The 16,633-nt window shown below is 32.5% G+C and overlaps 2 protein-coding genes across 2 annotated transcripts; both read left to right on the top strand.

Moving 5' to 3' along the window:
- Positions 1 to 117: 117 nt before the first annotated feature.
- On the top strand, positions 118 to 5,236 carry LOC140054082 (polycomb protein eed-A-like). Its single transcript, XM_072098920.1, has 10 exons — positions 118 to 241; positions 1,385 to 1,702; positions 2,158 to 2,283; positions 2,427 to 2,508; positions 2,637 to 2,728; positions 3,029 to 3,162; positions 3,468 to 3,573; positions 3,821 to 3,982; positions 4,373 to 4,446; positions 4,558 to 5,236. The coding sequence occupies exons 1-10, from the start codon at positions 134 to 136 to the stop codon at positions 4,682 to 4,684; spliced, it is 1,329 nt and encodes a 442-aa protein (XP_071955021.1). The 5' UTR covers positions 118 to 133; the 3' UTR covers positions 4,685 to 5,236.
- Positions 5,237 to 5,315: 79 nt separating this feature from the next.
- On the top strand, positions 5,316 to 15,285 carry LOC140055625 (CTP synthase 1-B-like). Its single transcript, XM_072100967.1, has 15 exons — positions 5,316 to 5,416; positions 7,060 to 7,252; positions 7,668 to 7,838; positions 8,194 to 8,294; positions 8,826 to 9,026; positions 9,498 to 9,578; positions 9,911 to 10,062; positions 10,259 to 10,391; positions 11,032 to 11,120; positions 11,305 to 11,399; positions 11,500 to 11,606; positions 11,951 to 12,047; positions 12,149 to 12,204; positions 12,544 to 12,640; positions 13,095 to 15,285. Exons 2-15 carry the CDS (start codon positions 7,087 to 7,089, stop codon positions 13,331 to 13,333), a joined length of 1,785 nt encoding a protein of 594 aa, XP_071957068.1. The 5' UTR covers positions 5,316 to 5,416; positions 7,060 to 7,086; the 3' UTR covers positions 13,334 to 15,285.
- The last annotated feature ends 1,348 nt before the right edge of the window (positions 15,286 to 16,633 follow it).

Below are 16,633 nucleotides of genomic sequence, written 5' to 3'. Positions count from 1 at the left end.
TCAAATGTGTTGATTTTATTGGTGTGTTTTGTGAAAAACAAACTGGTTCATGAAGACTAAATTAGTTTTGTTCGCCGTTTGAGGCGCTATATATAACAAAACAATAAATTTCGCGGTTTTAGATTTTTAAACTATGGATGAAATTCATGAGGAAGAACTTGATAATTCCTTAAAAAGATGTCAAAAAGCAGCCGATACTGCATCATCTAATGGAGCCTCTGGAGATGAACTTCTAAATGAGGTAACTTATAAAAATATTAATGTGGTTTTTATACTGTAACACTCAACGAAAAGATTCTAGGCTAGGCCTAGCTGGACACACACCAACATAACAATTAACATGTGTGACTGAGTGAGGTCCGTCCGTCGACCAGGTGTAAATGAATAAACAACCGGTGTGCTACTCTGGGCCTAGGCCTAGCCTAAGTTAGTTATAGCTAAACCACAAATGATAGATACATAAGTAGTCTGATTTAAAACAATAAAGTTAATTATCAATAGTGCCTATAAAAATAATATTTTTTTAAAACTCCGAAATAAAAAAAACGCTGTGGCTAAAGATACGGTACCGTATTCTAACTTCTGTTTACTAAAGGTACGGTAAAATTGCATTACGTCATAATCAGCCAATGGGGTGCTGGTACGTGTGTGACGTCATCGTATAAGGACTTTTGATTTTTTTTCATATCGCGTCTGTTGTACTTGTATGTAGACAATTCCTGTCGGCGGCGCCATGCTGCATGGATGTGTGTGCGCTGATCGGAGGGTTTTATTTATATTCCAAATGGCCTTTAGGCCTATATTTTTTATTAAACTTTGTTTACAATGGTGACCATAAACAACAAGCAAATGCGGACAATAAAGGGGCCCTCAAATACTATGATTTTTAGACAGTAGCCCCAGGGCTGAGTCACAGAAATCAGCGCACACATGCAGCTGGCCCCAGCCTGGCATCGCTTTCTAACACAAACAAACTCATATATGAGGTTATAGTACGTAGTAAGTAGGCCTAGGCCTCTTTTGAAACGGTTTTCTGTATTCTAGAATTAAAATCAACATGTTTTGGCTTTTCAATAATAATAACAGACGTAGGCTACATTTAGTTTTTGTCACACACGACGGCGATAATAGCGATAAATGAAACATAAAGAAAATGCGGTTGATCACTGTTTTCGCGATATGAAAAAAATCCAAAGTCCTTATACGATGACGTCACACACGTACCAGCACCCCATTGGCTGGTTATGACGTAATGCAATTTTACCGTACCTTTAGTAAACAGAAGTTAGAATACGGTACCGTATCTTTAGCCACGGCGTAAAAAAAAATCCCCAAAAATGTATAAACTTTCTTTGTTACTTTGTAATGTAAATTATTTCCTCAGGAGTTGTGTGATCGATCAGAAACCAGTACCCCAACCATCGATAGCGTCCCCCGCTCGGACACGCCACCAACAACAGGTCCGGGTAGGGGACGTTGGGGGAGAGGAAGATGTAAGATCAAACGTTGTAAGTTACAGTATAAATATCGCTGTAGCGTCAAAGAAGATCACGGCCTGCCTATATTTGGTATTCAATTTAATCATTACCATAAACCAGGTGATGCGCTGGTGTTTGCAACTGTTGGCAGTAACAGAGTTAGTATTTATGAGTTGCAGGAAGATGGAGGAATCAATATACTACAGAGTTATATTGATGCTGACGTATCCTTTATAAGTTTTTTATTAAGAAAATATTGTTATTATATAATATACATTGTATGTATTTATTATTCATTACATTTATGGGTCTCCCCTTTATATTGGTGTCTCCTGAAGGGTTGGCTGTAATGTTTTCTCTTATTTGTTTCACAGGAAAGTGTTCCCTTTAAGCTCTGTCTACACTATCAACCTAGTTTGACAAAAAACTGTGAGGTGCCCAAATATGGTAGTGATATGACATCATTGACATCATGTCCATATATGTTGTCACATAAAGTTTGATAGTGTAGACAAGGCTTTAGAATGTTCTAAAGAACTAACATACTCCAATTTATTAACTCTTCTTTAAATAAAGAACTTCATATTTGAATGGCTGATAAGGAATTAAGAAATCATAATAGACTAGATTACATAATACCCAGAATTTATAGCATCTTTATTCCATAACAACATTTTAGTCTATGGAAAATTTCTACACATGTGCTTGGACTTATGAGGAATCAACAGGACTTCCACTGTTAGCTGTTGCAGGGTCTAGAGGCATCATTCGAATTATCAGCCCAATTACTATGCAGTGTGTTAAGGTTAGTGATGTAATAGGGGATTTCCCTAATAGCAGGTCTGTTGGGATATCACTTGCACTATTGGACCAATATCTTTAACTGTCATAGAAAATTCCCCTTTTAAGAATTGTGTGATGATTGTGATTTTAATTATTACTTTTCAGCATTATGGTGCTCATGGAAACGCTATAAATGAATTGAAATTTCACCCCAAAGATTGTAATCTGTTGTTATCTGTTAGTAAGGGTAAGTTGAAGACTCGCCACTACGTCTATATGAGGCAATATCTATGTCAATTTTGTTTATTTTCAATTCAAAGAAAAATGTTTTGTCTCTGTTATTTAATCCTAATTTTAATATTGTCTTTCTCTTAGATCAATCAATTCGTCTATGGAATTTGAAGACTGATTTAGTAGTGGTGGTTCTTGGAGGGGTCGAAGGTCACAGAGACGAAGTTTTAAGTGCAGTAAGTATATACCTAAACCTCTAGAAGTTGCTTAATGCACGAGGTAATCTTTAAAAAGTTTTAAAATGTAGATGGTACTTATACTGGTTATGGTTATGAACTAGTTTTGTGCTCCAAATAGTCAATCATCCATTCATAGTACAGAAGTACAGATGAAGAAAATCTATTGTTGGTAACTATAGAACAGACCCAAAGCCTGGCTAAATTGTTTTCATCCAATATATACTTTTAGAATACCATTCTGTAGGTTACATTACATTTATTTTAAAGTCGTTTGGTTTTTTTTTTTTTTGGGGGTAGGATTTTGATGTAGATGGCGAGCGAGTCGTGTCATGTGGTATGGATCATTCGCTTAAAATATGGTGTATGAACACGGACGATGTAGAGGAGGCTATCAAGACATCGTATACGTACAACCAAACAAAGACAAACCGGTAAGCAATTTTGTTTAGCTTTAAAAGGTAATAGAAAGACGATTTAAGGGTGATACAGGTGTAAGAAAGCAGAGTTTTTTCTTGGTTTAAAAAAAGAGAGTGAGGGAGGATTTTGGTAAAATATATAGCTTAATCTAACGTTTAAATATTTATGCCATTTCACCTATTTATGCATTACTGTATATATTACTTGCTTTTTTTTTAATTGAGTGTGTTTAGTTTATACCAACTATGTTGAGAATTTCACATGAAAGCATGGAATAATCCATATTATTTTTTTCTTTTATATTTAATCTTTTTTCTAGTCCATTTAAGACATTGTACGTACACATACCTAATTTCACAACTCGTGATATTCATCGCAATTATGTTGATTGCGTTCGATGGCTCGGAAACTTTGTCCTCTCTAAGGTTAGTGTACACAAATGTTTGTTGTTATTGTGAGCATGCTCAGTCAATCAACTAAATCACATTAGTTAATTCATCACTCGTTGACAAAGATGAGCCCTTAGATTCTTGAAAATGGTCAATATATCGAAATAAATTTAATTTTAAAACGTGTTCTGTCTCTTTATTTGTTAAATTGTTACACTCATATTATTTAATTAGATATTATTCAGGGGATTTTCTAATAAATTGGTTTCTTTTCAATCTTCAGTCCTGTGAAAACCGTATTGTATGTTGGAAACCTGGTGACATTGATGAAGATATTAATAAAATAAAGAAATCCAACAACAAGCAAGTAACAATGCTTCACAAACTGGAATACGCAAACTGTGATATCTGGTTTATGAGGTTCAGTATGGACTACTTTCAAAAGGTAAAACTCTTTATCTCATTACATTATATTTTTTTATTGGTTTTAAGATGGCCTCTTCAAGTCATCTGTACTGCTGTAGTACAGCTGTTAGTTACCCTTGTAAAATAAAGTTGAATAAATGATAATAAATAAATTACTGCATGAGTACACAAATATAAATGTGAAAAAAAAAAAAAAAATTTTTTTTAATTTGAATGATTATAGATCTTATTTAACATACTTAAAATCATCATAATAATGATAACTAATAATACTTCTTTAAACCATTTTTTCCTGTACTGTAATCACTTTACCATGTTCTCCACCTTGCCAGCCAAAACACAATGAGAACAACAATTAAATTGAAAAGAGATCCTAGGAAATGCAATGTTAAAAACTGTTATATTTCAGATTTTGGCGCAAGGCAACCAAATTGGTAAAACGTACGTATGGGACTTAGATGTTGACGACCCTTCGCAAGCAAAGTAAGTTAATTGACTTAAAGGATAGATCCGGTGAAACAGTATTTTTTCATAATGTTTTATATATTTACATTTACTACGTAAATAACTTAACTGATAATCTGTTTTCCAAAGGTTCATCAAGTTGGGCCATCCTGATTGTAATTCAGCGATACGTCAGACGTCGTTGTCAAGAGATGGCAGTGTTCTGGTTTATGCCTGCGATGATGCCACCATATGGAGATGGGACAGAATCAAATGAATTCATGCATTATTCGTATATCAAATATTGAAAAACGGCCAAAATACAGAGCACAATTACATACAACACTGTGTAAAAAGTAAAGTAAATAAAAGCTATAAACTTGAGTATGAACAACTCATATAGAAGAAATGTATATACTTTACCTGTATTTCACAATGGGAAATGCTAGAGAAAAAAAAAGAAATATTTAATAGAGCAAACAGATTATTATTGTTGTTACAAACTTCCAAGCAATCATTAAAATATAAGTGTGCTGTCATTTTAATGTGCCATTAGGTGTTTATGTCAACCACAACCCCAACATTTCTGAGTTTATTTTTTTTACTCCTACAGCAGGTACCTTTGTATTTTAATTTGGAAGCGCTGCCTTGTTTTCTTTTGAAATATGTGAATTGTTGAATTCCATAATTTATAAATGGAGTTTAATTAATATTTTGATAATAAATTGAATAAAATATTTAATTGTTGAGTTTATAATTTATTTATGTCTCGTGTAAATAAGGGCCGACATCAATAATAGTAAAGTCATGGAACTATAAGATAGTTCCATGGTAAAGTACACTGCACTGGACGGACATCTTTAAATTTGGCGCAAACACTTTTTTGAGGGCGCTATAAACAAAATTCCATTTTTATTTCACATGTGAGGTTGTTGTTCGCTGCATGTGTCGTGAAAGAAGTGTCGTAATAGAACGTAGAAAAGAAATACACATAATTCAAAATAATAAGGTAAAACGTTTAATAGGTAATAAGTAGATATATTTCATACTTGTAGATTCGTAAATCGATAAAGTGTTCAAATACTGGACTAAAATGAAGTTTTTGGCTAGGCCTCCCTGCCTGCTGGAGTCTCCCTCCATCGGTAGGCATCCACTCCTTTCTTTGATTTCAGCTGGTCTTTTTCAGGGCCAGACATTGATTTTGAGGGCTCACTTAAGGTGAGCATGAGGTGGACATCTGCTTTCAGCCTGGCCGCCTGGAAGTGCAGCGGTTAATTAATAATAGTGATACTACTATGTAGCATGAAAGAAAGGACTTGTTATCTGCAATTTCTATTAAATTGCCGGCGCTAGTTCCGTTTCGCACCTGTCGTTTATTTCGACTCAAAATTGGTTAAGAAACTTTATCGTGAGTACCACACCTTAGAATTAGGCCTCAAAAATACTTTTACGAAGGAGATCACACAAAAAATAAAAAATAAATCCTTTAAATTGATGAATTTACAGACGTGTTTCTCGCACATCGGTTTGTGAATTTCGCATACTCCATGTTCAATGTTGTTGTTTCTATGGAGCGCCAAAAGAGCAATCATAATAGAGGGCTAAAAACTCAGTAAATTGCGTATATTTAATGCATTTATTGGTGAAAATTACGTTCAATTTTATCATACTTTGTCAATGTCAATGCAACAAAAATATTACTGTTGATACTGTACATGCTTTTTGCAGGAACTTTTATTTTAGGAATGAAAATCGACAAATGCATCATCATATTACATGTACTGCTGTAGGGGGTATACCTGATCTAAATAATATTCCTCTTAGTCTATAGCCTAGTCTTGCTCTTAGTTAGGCCTAGGGTTGGTTGCTATTTGAAAACAGCAAATTATTAGCAGTAAAATGTTACAGCATTTTTATTGACAAAATATATTAAAATTAAACGTGTATTTCAATAATAAATGCATTAAAAGAAGACGCATTCCACTGAGTTTTTAACCATCTATTGTTGTTGCTGTTTTGGCGCTCCATAGAAACGAAAATATTGAACTTCGAGTATGCTAAATTCGCGAACAGAATCATGTCTGTAAAATCATCAATTTAAGGATTTATTTGTTACTTTTTATGTGATGCTTCTTCATAAAAGTACTTATGAGGCCCAATTTTAAGGTGTGGTATTCACAATAAGTTGCTTAACAATTTGGAGTCAAAAGGAAGTCGAAATAAAAACAGGTGCGAAACGGAACTAGCGCCAAATTGCCTAGGCCTAATTTGTAATTAATTGCGCAATTTTCCGAATTTTCTTACATTACAATCCAAATTGTGAAACTTTGAAAGGATTTTTTGCCCAATTATTGTTTTGCAATTTATTTGTAAATTTATTATTTCTATAAAAATGGTTGACCGTGCATCAAAAGTGTTTTATCGCCATGGTAGACTGTGCGCCTCCTAGTTACCTATGCCAATATAATTTAAGAAGCATTGATAGAAAACCATGAATTTTATGAACTGTTGAATGTACCAAATAGCCACACAAAATATTATATTAATGACTATCGGCACAGATGACTTCTCCAAGGTTTTGCATTTTACTTCTTTTAGTAATTGTATTAGTAATAATTGTAACATGTATATTTTTGTATAATTTATTTTCAGGTATAGCACTGCAGCCGTCTGTGTAACATGAAGTATATCTTAGTGACTGGGGGTGTGATTAGTGGCATTGGTAAAGGCATTATTGCCAGTAGTGTTGGTACCTTGCTTAAAGCATGTGGAATCAGCATCACATCCATTAAGATTGACCCTTACCTCAATATTGATGCAGGAACGTTTTCACCATATGAACATGGTAATAATGTTGACCATTCTAAACATATTATTAATGTTTAAAGATATATTGTCCCCTTTGAAAAAATATTTTTTGAAGTATCCCTTTTTAATGTCACATACAGTAATGGTTTTCACTTTTACCAAAAATTGGATCGACAAAAAAAAATAAATTTACCTGAAAAAACTGTAATTTAAAGCAAAAATAGTCAAATTGACTGGAGGTAAATTTGTTTTTGTGTTGAATTTAACTGTTTATTTTGTCTTTTTATAAATGAAAACACTTTTACATAAGGAAAAAATGACTTTTTATTAATCTTCATTTGTCATGTTTTTGAAGGACAATACATCTTTGAATAATTAATGGAATTATTTTTTAAATTAAATTATGAATGCTTGCATTTTATTTATTTAAAGAGTTTTATGTTTGAATTTAGGTGAAGTTTTCGTTCTTGATGATGGAGGAGAAGTAGACTTGGACCTAGGCAACTATGAGAGGTTTATGGACATCACACTGCGCCGCGATAACAATATAACCACTGGAAAAATCTACCAATCTGTCATAAGTAAAGAACGAAAGGGCGACTATTTAGGCAAGACGGTGCAAGGTAGAGAAAAACTGACCTGTCGGTTATATTTATTTTCTATCTAATAACAAATAGATGATTTGCCAATTATAGGAATGGAAAACCCATGCTTTTTAAATCAAATCTCATATGCTGGGCTTAGGTAATGGTCCTATTATGTTTCGTAGGATTTGAACCAATGACCCTGGGATTGTTAAGCAAAAGTGTCAACCGCTAAGCCACTGTGCCACATGTTTGCCATTTTGTTGTTAAAATTGAGTATTAATCAGAGCCATGTTGTTTCGAATCTCATGAGCTTTGCTATTGAGATTGTTTAGTGAATTTAAAAACTGAAATAAAAAGGCAGATAAACTGATGTTTAAATGTTTATTTTCAGTTGTTCCACACGTGACGGACGCAATTCAAGAATGGGTAGAAAGAGTGTCCAAAATACCAGTTGATGGGAATGACAAAGAACCGGATGTCTGTATTATTGAGGTAAGTACTACAGCTATACCAAATAGAGAAAATGATGGTTATGTAAGGGAGAAAATATCCTGCGACTGTTTAGATGCACTAGGGCTAAGAAATAGTGAACAAGATGTACTAATCCAACGCAAGCCATTAGAATTGTTAACAAAAATGTTTTTATTAAAATCAAACAAAGTTTTTTATATACAGTTTATTACTCAAAAGCAGATGAAATAAACAAATATCAGAATCACAAAAAACAGAGAAATTATTATAGGCATCACACAAGCGCTAGAATAAACCAGATTGGAAAATTTTACAAAATACCAAATTTTTGCTACAAATTATCTCTAGACCTTGTATACTGTAGCATGAAAGGCAATTAAACTATGTTTCCTAAATTCAGGTGGATCAGCTGTTATTGCTAATCAAAATGTTTTAAGAAAAATGTTCCCTGATAGGGTTTTAATCATTGTTCAATGATATACCTTTTGTTATTTGTAATCAATTGTTTATTTTTTGTAATCTGTTGTTTATTTTCTGTAATCTGTTTATCAGCTCGGAGGTACAATAGGAGACATAGAGGGCATGCCCTTTGTTGAAGCGTTCCGTCAGTTTCAGTTTAGAGTCAAAAGACAAAACTTTTTAAACATCCATGTAAGTCTTGTACCGCAACCAAAAGCCACCGGTGAACAGAAAACAAAACCAACGCAGGCCAGTGTGCGTGAATTGCGAGGACTTGGGCTCTCTCCAGACCTTGTAAGTACAGTCACTGTCTATGTTTGTTTTAATGATTTGTTGATAGTACTTATATTAAGACTTAAACCACCGTAAGTACAGTTACTTACATACCACCATTGCTACACATTAGCTTGGCTGTTTACATAATGTGTAAGGAGTGTTTACAGAGAAATATAAAAAAGATAAAGTATATTTTTTCTTGGCTGATATTGATCAAAAGTAAGTTCCTTTTTATTTGAAGGGAAATTTAATTATAGATTAATACAAGTTCATCTAGGGTTTTAAATTAAGAGTTTTGAATAGTGAAAATTATCTTGTTAGGTGTACTACGAACTATCTGTTACGATCTTCAAAATCCTATTTAGTGTGATTTTCTGATTTTGTATTGTTTGTTGTGTATGGAATATTTATTCTGAAATAAATTGATCAATCAATCAAATAAAATTATGTTTATTAATAACATTTAATAAATAACTTTTATTTTTATAGGTTGTTTGTCGTAGTTCTCTTCCAATCCACGACGGCGTTCGCGAGAAGGTATCTAATTTCTGCCATGTTGCTAAGGAACAGGTACTACAATATATTATATACATGTTATATAAAATTTAAAAATATTTCATTCCGTAATCATTTGGCAATTTTAAAAATAGTGTTTACTAAACTGACTTAAAGAAATTAATTTTTATATTAAAGCTTTAGAGTTAGAAAGCAATATATATTTAGTTAAAATTTTTAAAAATAATTTGTGATTATTATTTAATATTGTTACCTGTTGTATAGAGCATTGTAGTATACTAAATTCCGTTGATACATTTTGAAGAAAAATCTTGGTTTTTATTTAATTAAAATTACTAACATTTCACAAATAAATCACATTTAATATGATTGTTATTCATTTGCAGGTTATCTGTGTCCATGACTGCTCTAGCATTTACCGTGTACCTCTTCTTCTTGCTGAACAAAATATACTTCCATTCTTTAAAGGTCGACTTGGCCTTGACCTCCCCTTACGACCTGGACGACCTTTGTCCAAGTGGAATGAGCTAGCAGATAGGTAAACATTTTTTTTTCTGTCAAACAAAATAATCAGAGTAAAATATAATTTTTTATTCTTTAAAATGCATTTTAAAACGGATTTGTAAAATATGTGGATCAACCGAACTGTTGTTTGTGGTCGATTCACTTGCGTCACACCCAGGTAGGAACCAAGCTCTCGTAAGTAATGAATTTGTATATTTGTAATATTTTAGGTATGACAGTAACACAAGTGTTGTGAAAGTCGCATTGGTAGGAAAGTATATAAAATTAGAAGATGCGTACATATCAATCAATAAATCGCTGATGCATGCTGCTTTGGTCTGCAATCATAGACTTCAAGTCAAGGTAAGCTTCATAACAGTCACAAATCGTCTTAATTCCAGTATAGTAGTATAGTCCGTCCCATTCTCTAGTATAGTCCCATGTTCTAGTATAATCCCATTCTCTAGTATAGTCCCATGTTCTAGTATAGTCCCATGTTTTAGTATAGGCCCATGTTCTAGTATAGGCCCATGTTCTAGTATAGTCCCATGCTCAAGTATAGTCCCATGCTCAAGTATAGTCCCATGCTCAAGTATAGTCCCATGCTTAAGTATAGTCCCATGCTCAAGTATTTTTATTTATTTTATTTTATTCATTTCGGCAATAAACATAAAATAATAATTACAAAAAAGAACATAGAAATATATATATATATGAAATACAAGACACGAAGCCGAGGAGAGACAAAAGCATTAAACAAAACGCTGTCACCGGTAAGGTGTGTCTCTCCAACACAAAAATTACAAGTATAATCCCAACCCTAATTTATGCAAAATTATGAGACTGAAATTCAAAGACTTTAGTATATTTTTAATGTAATTATAGTATGATCCCACCAATCTTGCCAAAGTTTGTATAAATAAATAAAATATGTTTTACTTTTTGGATAATTTAAAAGAGTTATATAGAGTCTTACATTGTTTCTTTTTTTAATTTTCTTTAGTATATCAACTCAGAGGAACTTGAAGATACCATGCGAGAAAAAAACCCAGTAAAATATCATGAGGCATGGCAAAAATTGTGTGGTAGCGAGTAAGTAGGAACTGCCAAATTTATACAAGAAAAAAAATGAACTTTTGTTTGTCTATTTGTTGAGATCCACTATCCTAATACCTATGAAATCTTTACTGTGTATCTTGCCTTTAAATAGATTTTTACATAGAGACTGTCACTCTATAATGTAATTGTTTGAATTTGTTTGGTCTTGTCATTTCAGCGGTGTTCTAGTTCCAGGAGGATTCGGTTCAAGAGGAATTGAAGGGAAAATAAAAGCAGCCCAATGGGCAAGAGAGAATAAAAAACCATATCTAGGTAAGCTTATATAGTTTGAAGTTTTTCCTGTTGAATACACCCATTTTATAAAAATAAATAAAACCAACCAACATGATCATATTTCTATATATTTCTTTAGGTGTATGTTTGGGTCTCCAAGTGGCTGTAATAGACTTTGCACGCAATGTTCTTGACATGAAGAAAGCTAACTCAGGCGAGTTTGCGCCTCAAGATGATGAAACAGTGGTATGTTAATGCTTTTTATATAACACTTAAATCAATTCCTGTCATTTCATTAGACGATTGTGAGTCACATGGCATGTTGCACTATTGAAAAGGTCGTTCAATAGTACATTTTTCGTGTATGAAAAAAAAAATCTGTTCACGTTTGGAAAATATTTTTTTTATACTGTTACTCTTTAAATACAACAGCGCCACCTATTTTGTTGCTTTATTTGGTCAAATAGTGCGCTCATTGACTAATTTATATTGCTTGTTCAAATTTCTTGATATTGTTACTGAAAAGCTTTTGTATGCATATCCAATATTCAATGTATATACATTTTTTAGTTAGTTATTTCTTTTTGTAGATAATAGAGATGCCAGAACATAATCCAGGTGACATGGGCGGTACAATGAGACTGGGAAAACGCAAAACACTGTTTAACAAAGATAAATCTGTGATAAGTAAGTCATGTACAGTATATAAGCCCTTATGAATCACTTTGTAGAATATTTTTTTTTACCTTAACCAATACCAATTCTACTCTACTTTTTTTTCTTTGCAGAAAAATTATATGGTGATGTTGAAGTTGTGGAAGAAAGACACAGACACAGATATGAGGTGAGTAATAATATGTTTATAAAATTTAAGTTTAAATTCATTTGTTCACATCAAGCCGGTATTTTCTGAGTTTCAGATAAAATCAAACATCATATTTCTTAAGCTCTGTCCACACTATCAAACTTGTTTGACAAAAACAAATTGTGATGTGCCCAAATGGTAGTGATATACCCCAATATGCTATTGATATGACATCATGTCCATATTTGGGCATGTCACATTTTTTTGTCACATAAAGTTTGATAGTGTAGACAGAGATTTAAAATCAGGGAATCTAAGGTGTATTATGTATAACATTCTACATATTTTACTGATTAGACTTTTTTTGTTTACTTGTAGGTAAATCCAACTATGGTTGATAAATGCGAGGAGAAGGGTTTGAAATTTGTGGGACGAAGCGAAGACGGAAAACGAATGGAGATTATGGAATTAAGAGGTATGCTGTTAAGTCTTTTTATTTTATTCCGTTCTTCTTCTACGTTTTCAAAAAATATATTTTGAAAAAAACTTTACATTATACAATGTTTAATTTCTAATAGTTTGTAGCACGACATTAACAATTGGTTGACTTGTTACATAAAACATAGTAATCTAGATCTAAACTTATGTTTTATAAGCATTATATTATAAAGTATATATATATATATTATATATAAACACATTAGGCAATGAACATAAATTCGAAACTGCCCGGTGATATACTGAAATTTAATTAATTAATTTGAAACGATAAAGATGAGGAAATCTGTGAGAATGAGAAAATATTATATTATACAATTTTTATAATGGCACTAATGTCAAGAAAATCCTTGGAATCAAAAGGCAAGCATGGAAACCTCTAAGCTGCAGTAAACTACAATTATTTATTTTGCGAAATATTCATTTTTCAGATCATCCATATTTTGTTGGTGTCCAGTACCATCCGGAGTATCTATCCCGCCCTCTCAAGCCATCACCACCGTACCTAGGTCTAATCTTAGCTTCAATTGGTCAATTGTCCAGCTACATCGCTAGAGGTTGTCGCTTGTCTCCAAGAAGCTCGTTTAGCGATACTGAATTGTCTGACACGGAAGAAGAGATGATGACTTATCAGATGTCAAACGCTTTAAGAATAAATGCAAGTCATTGAAATGGTGTATTCTATTACATTGAATGATATAATATGGTATATGCTATTGCACTGAACGATAATGGAATATACTATTGCACTCAAAGCGAAACTATAGTACATACTATTGCACTCAAAGCGAAACAATAGTACAGTCAACCTTCCATAAACAGAGACTCATGGACTTGAAATGTCTGATTTTGGTCACCATTGAGACCTTGAGAAATGTTGTGTTTTGGTAGATTTTCTGATATTTAAGGTCTGTTTTGGATTAATGCACTGTATTATATACTATAGCACTCAATCCTATATTTCATATAGTTTTAAGATGAATCTTCCAAGGATACTAAAAGTCTAAATATTTATATTTTCAGACATAAGATTACATTTTTTAATAACGTATTTGTTTGGCCATATTTGATAATTTTCTGGAAAGTTCCAAGTTCTTTTATACCATATGAAAATTCTGCTTTCAGATTTCTGAAAGTTGACAAGAAACAATTATCATTTTAGAATATAACATGTACTTGTTACATCATTTATTTATGAAAAATTTAATTTATTAAGTATGTTCCATAATAACCGAAGAAAAACATGTAAGGTAAAATAATTCTATATATAATTCAAGTTTTGTATTTTAATTTTGTTATTTTTATTTGGTATACACCAATAAGAATTTAAGATCAGCACAGAAAACAAAATGTGTAAAGCTCTGTCTACACTATCAAACTTTATGTGATTTGATGTGTCCATATATGGACATGATGATCTCGTATCATTACCATATTTGGTCACATCACACTTTTTTGTAACATAAAGTTTGATAGTGTAGACAGAGCTTAAGTGGAGATTGGTTAAGACAAGAGAATGTCATGAATGTGCGCAACACAGCAATATTAAGAAACATGGTACATTATTATATAAAATTAGTACATCCGATTTTCATCAAATGGTGCTGTAATATTTGTTAAAAAATGATATTGACTGAATAATTTTATAATTTTGAGGTTTAGTACCGATTGTTGTGCGTAGAATACATACAAGGCCAGTGGAGAGTTGAAAAGAAAAAAAAAATTTTGATAGAGACAATGTTTTCTTTTAATTACAATGTGATTTGTTGTATTTGAGTTGGGATACAACATGTGATAAGTTTAAAAAAATGCTTTATATATCATAATATCTAATTTTGTAAAGAAAAATGTGTATAACAATGATCCACAGGGAATGCAAACTGTGACCTCAATTAAAAAAAGGATGAAATTTGTCTAGGAATTGGTTTTCTTGGTGAGGAAAAAGTTCTGTTCCAATAGCATGTATCTTCCACTGTTAAAACCATTTAATATTAAGTAGATTATTTACCTATTATTTAACTATACATTATTTGAACTCATAGCACAAATTCCATAACTACTTTATAAGTATTCCAATTAGGCGACCAAGTCTCCCAGGGATTTTCTCCAGACTTCCATTAGGCATTCCAAAATTGCCTAGAATATAGTAAAGCTATTAAATGATACTTGAAGACAAAATTGGTTCTTAATATTACCTCTGCCATGTGTAACATATGTTAATGCTTCCAGATTGTATGATGCATTTCCATACTTCCTTCTCATAGGCTAATTTCAATGCTTGTAGTTTATCAATTTATATATAATTATTAAATTATGAATCAGAATGGTAAGATAATTAAAAAAATGTTTGTTTACTTATTTAGTGGTAGCTACACTTCTTATTCAATAATTTAGATAATACGGTACGGTATAAACTGGGAGTATACCTCTCTGGTATAAACATACACTGTAGTATATTTATGCAAGCCTAATGTAAAATCTTTGTGGTAAAATAGTGGTATTGCTAACAAATACATGTTTCAGTATATTGTGCAATGAATGGAAATATGTCATCATTGTCTCCCTATATCTGCTTTAGAGAAGGCTGATCTCAACCCAACCAAAGAATATATATCAGAAGAATGAGCAATCGACGATTATTGCATTTGGAATTTGTAACAGAGCGTGAATGCCCGCCCTCATGAGGGTGGATGTATACAGACTAAAGAAAACTTGATTTAAATAGATATTATGTCGCATATAATTAGCTGTGCAGGGAAGCGTAACCAACTGAAATAACATAGTATGGCGAGCATATTATTTTTGGAGGACAAGTTACTTAAAGATTTGTAATTCCTTAACAATAACGGACCACTTAAAATCTAACGAAAAAATCAGTGTATATACATAGGTACCGCCGCGGAAAAACGGTGGTGACAAACGCCTATGCTTATACACTGTGGTGTTTTTTGGTGGATTTTAAGCTGTGAAAACAACAGTTGTTCCAAATGTTTTCAATCTCTCTATTGCTCTCTTTTGTCATTCGTTATCATAGACAAATTTGTTCTTGCATTTAATGATCACTCTGGTGGTGTGTTATTGTTTTGTGCTATTGAGTGCGAAAGCAAACCGAAATCCACTTCGCGATTTTTGTTCGATTTAGTTGGATAGCGCCCCCATACGTTAAAAAACTTTTAGTTTCGCGCGAAAAAAAGGCGGGAGTTTTAATAGAGGAATAATCACCGAGGGAAGAATGGAACGATAATAAATATGGAAAAAAACGTTTCCGAATAAGTAAATTAACACTATCAATAATTTAAATAAATAAATGAATCAATCAATTGAAAAATAATAATAATAATATTCTCTTCTTTATCTTTGTGTTTTATAATTTTCAGCTGCTGGGGTTGATGCGCTTAATCTCTCTCTAGTTATAGTCACTCAAACTCACCATTAGTATTTCTAATTTAAAAATTAAACTGTTCAATAATTTTCGAAATGATTCAATGCTCATAGGCCGAATAATCATATTGTCACGTGAAGTTGCGTTGCGTACAAGTGTCGTACTGTATTATGCAAATTAGTACTGCTGCATTATTATGCAAATCGTGGAGTTGTGAAAGGACAAGGAGAGGCATTATGGAGCTGGAATTAAAACTAGCAAGTAGCAACCATGTTGTTCTTGGAGGAGGATTGTTGGGATTGTTGTGATTGTGATAAACGGTAAAGAACTAATTGCGATTGTGGAAAACGGCAAAGAACTCATTGTGATTGTGGAAATAGATCAGGCTGTAATTGAGTGGACATTGTGGTGGACAATAAACGTAATTATAAACGTTGTTTCGTAATTGTGAATCTACAAATTTAAAACAAACACCAAGATCAATTCTACTAGGTTTCAACTTGCGAAATGCAAGGACGTGAGCGCACGATTTATTTGACCAATCACGGCACGATGGATCATAAGAACTGTTGTTTGTGATTGATTGAT

Source organism: Antedon mediterranea, chromosome 7, assembly GCF_964355755.1.
Source record: "Antedon mediterranea chromosome 7, ecAntMedi1.1, whole genome shotgun sequence".
In the NCBI taxonomy this organism is placed as follows: Eukaryota; Metazoa; Echinodermata; class Crinoidea; order Comatulida; family Antedonidae; genus Antedon; species Antedon mediterranea.
This window is presented reverse-complemented; position numbering and strand designations above follow the sequence as displayed.

Bases quoted from the DNA above. Each gene is read 5' to 3' on its own strand.
- LOC140055625 (XM_072100967.1), top strand. From the start codon at position 7,087: ATGAAGTATATCTTAGTGACTGGGGGTGTGATTAGTGGCATTGGTAAA. The intron at 7,253-7,667 runs GTAATAATGTTG...GTTTGAATTTAG, and splicing joins GTTTTCACCATATGAACATG to GTGAAGTTTTCGTTCTTGAT. The intron at 11,121-11,304 runs GTAAGTAGGAAC...TTGTCATTTCAG, and splicing joins CAAAAATTGTGTGGTAGCGA to CGGTGTTCTAGTTCCAGGAG.
- LOC140054082 (XM_072098920.1), top strand. From the start codon at position 134: ATGGATGAAATTCATGAGGAAGAACTTGATAATTCCTTAAAAAGATGT. The intron at 2,509-2,636 runs GTAAGTTGAAGA...TCTTTCTCTTAG, and splicing joins GTTGTTATCTGTTAGTAAGG to ATCAATCAATTCGTCTATGG. The intron at 4,447-4,557 runs GTAAGTTAATTG...TGTTTTCCAAAG, and splicing joins GACGACCCTTCGCAAGCAAA to GTTCATCAAGTTGGGCCATC.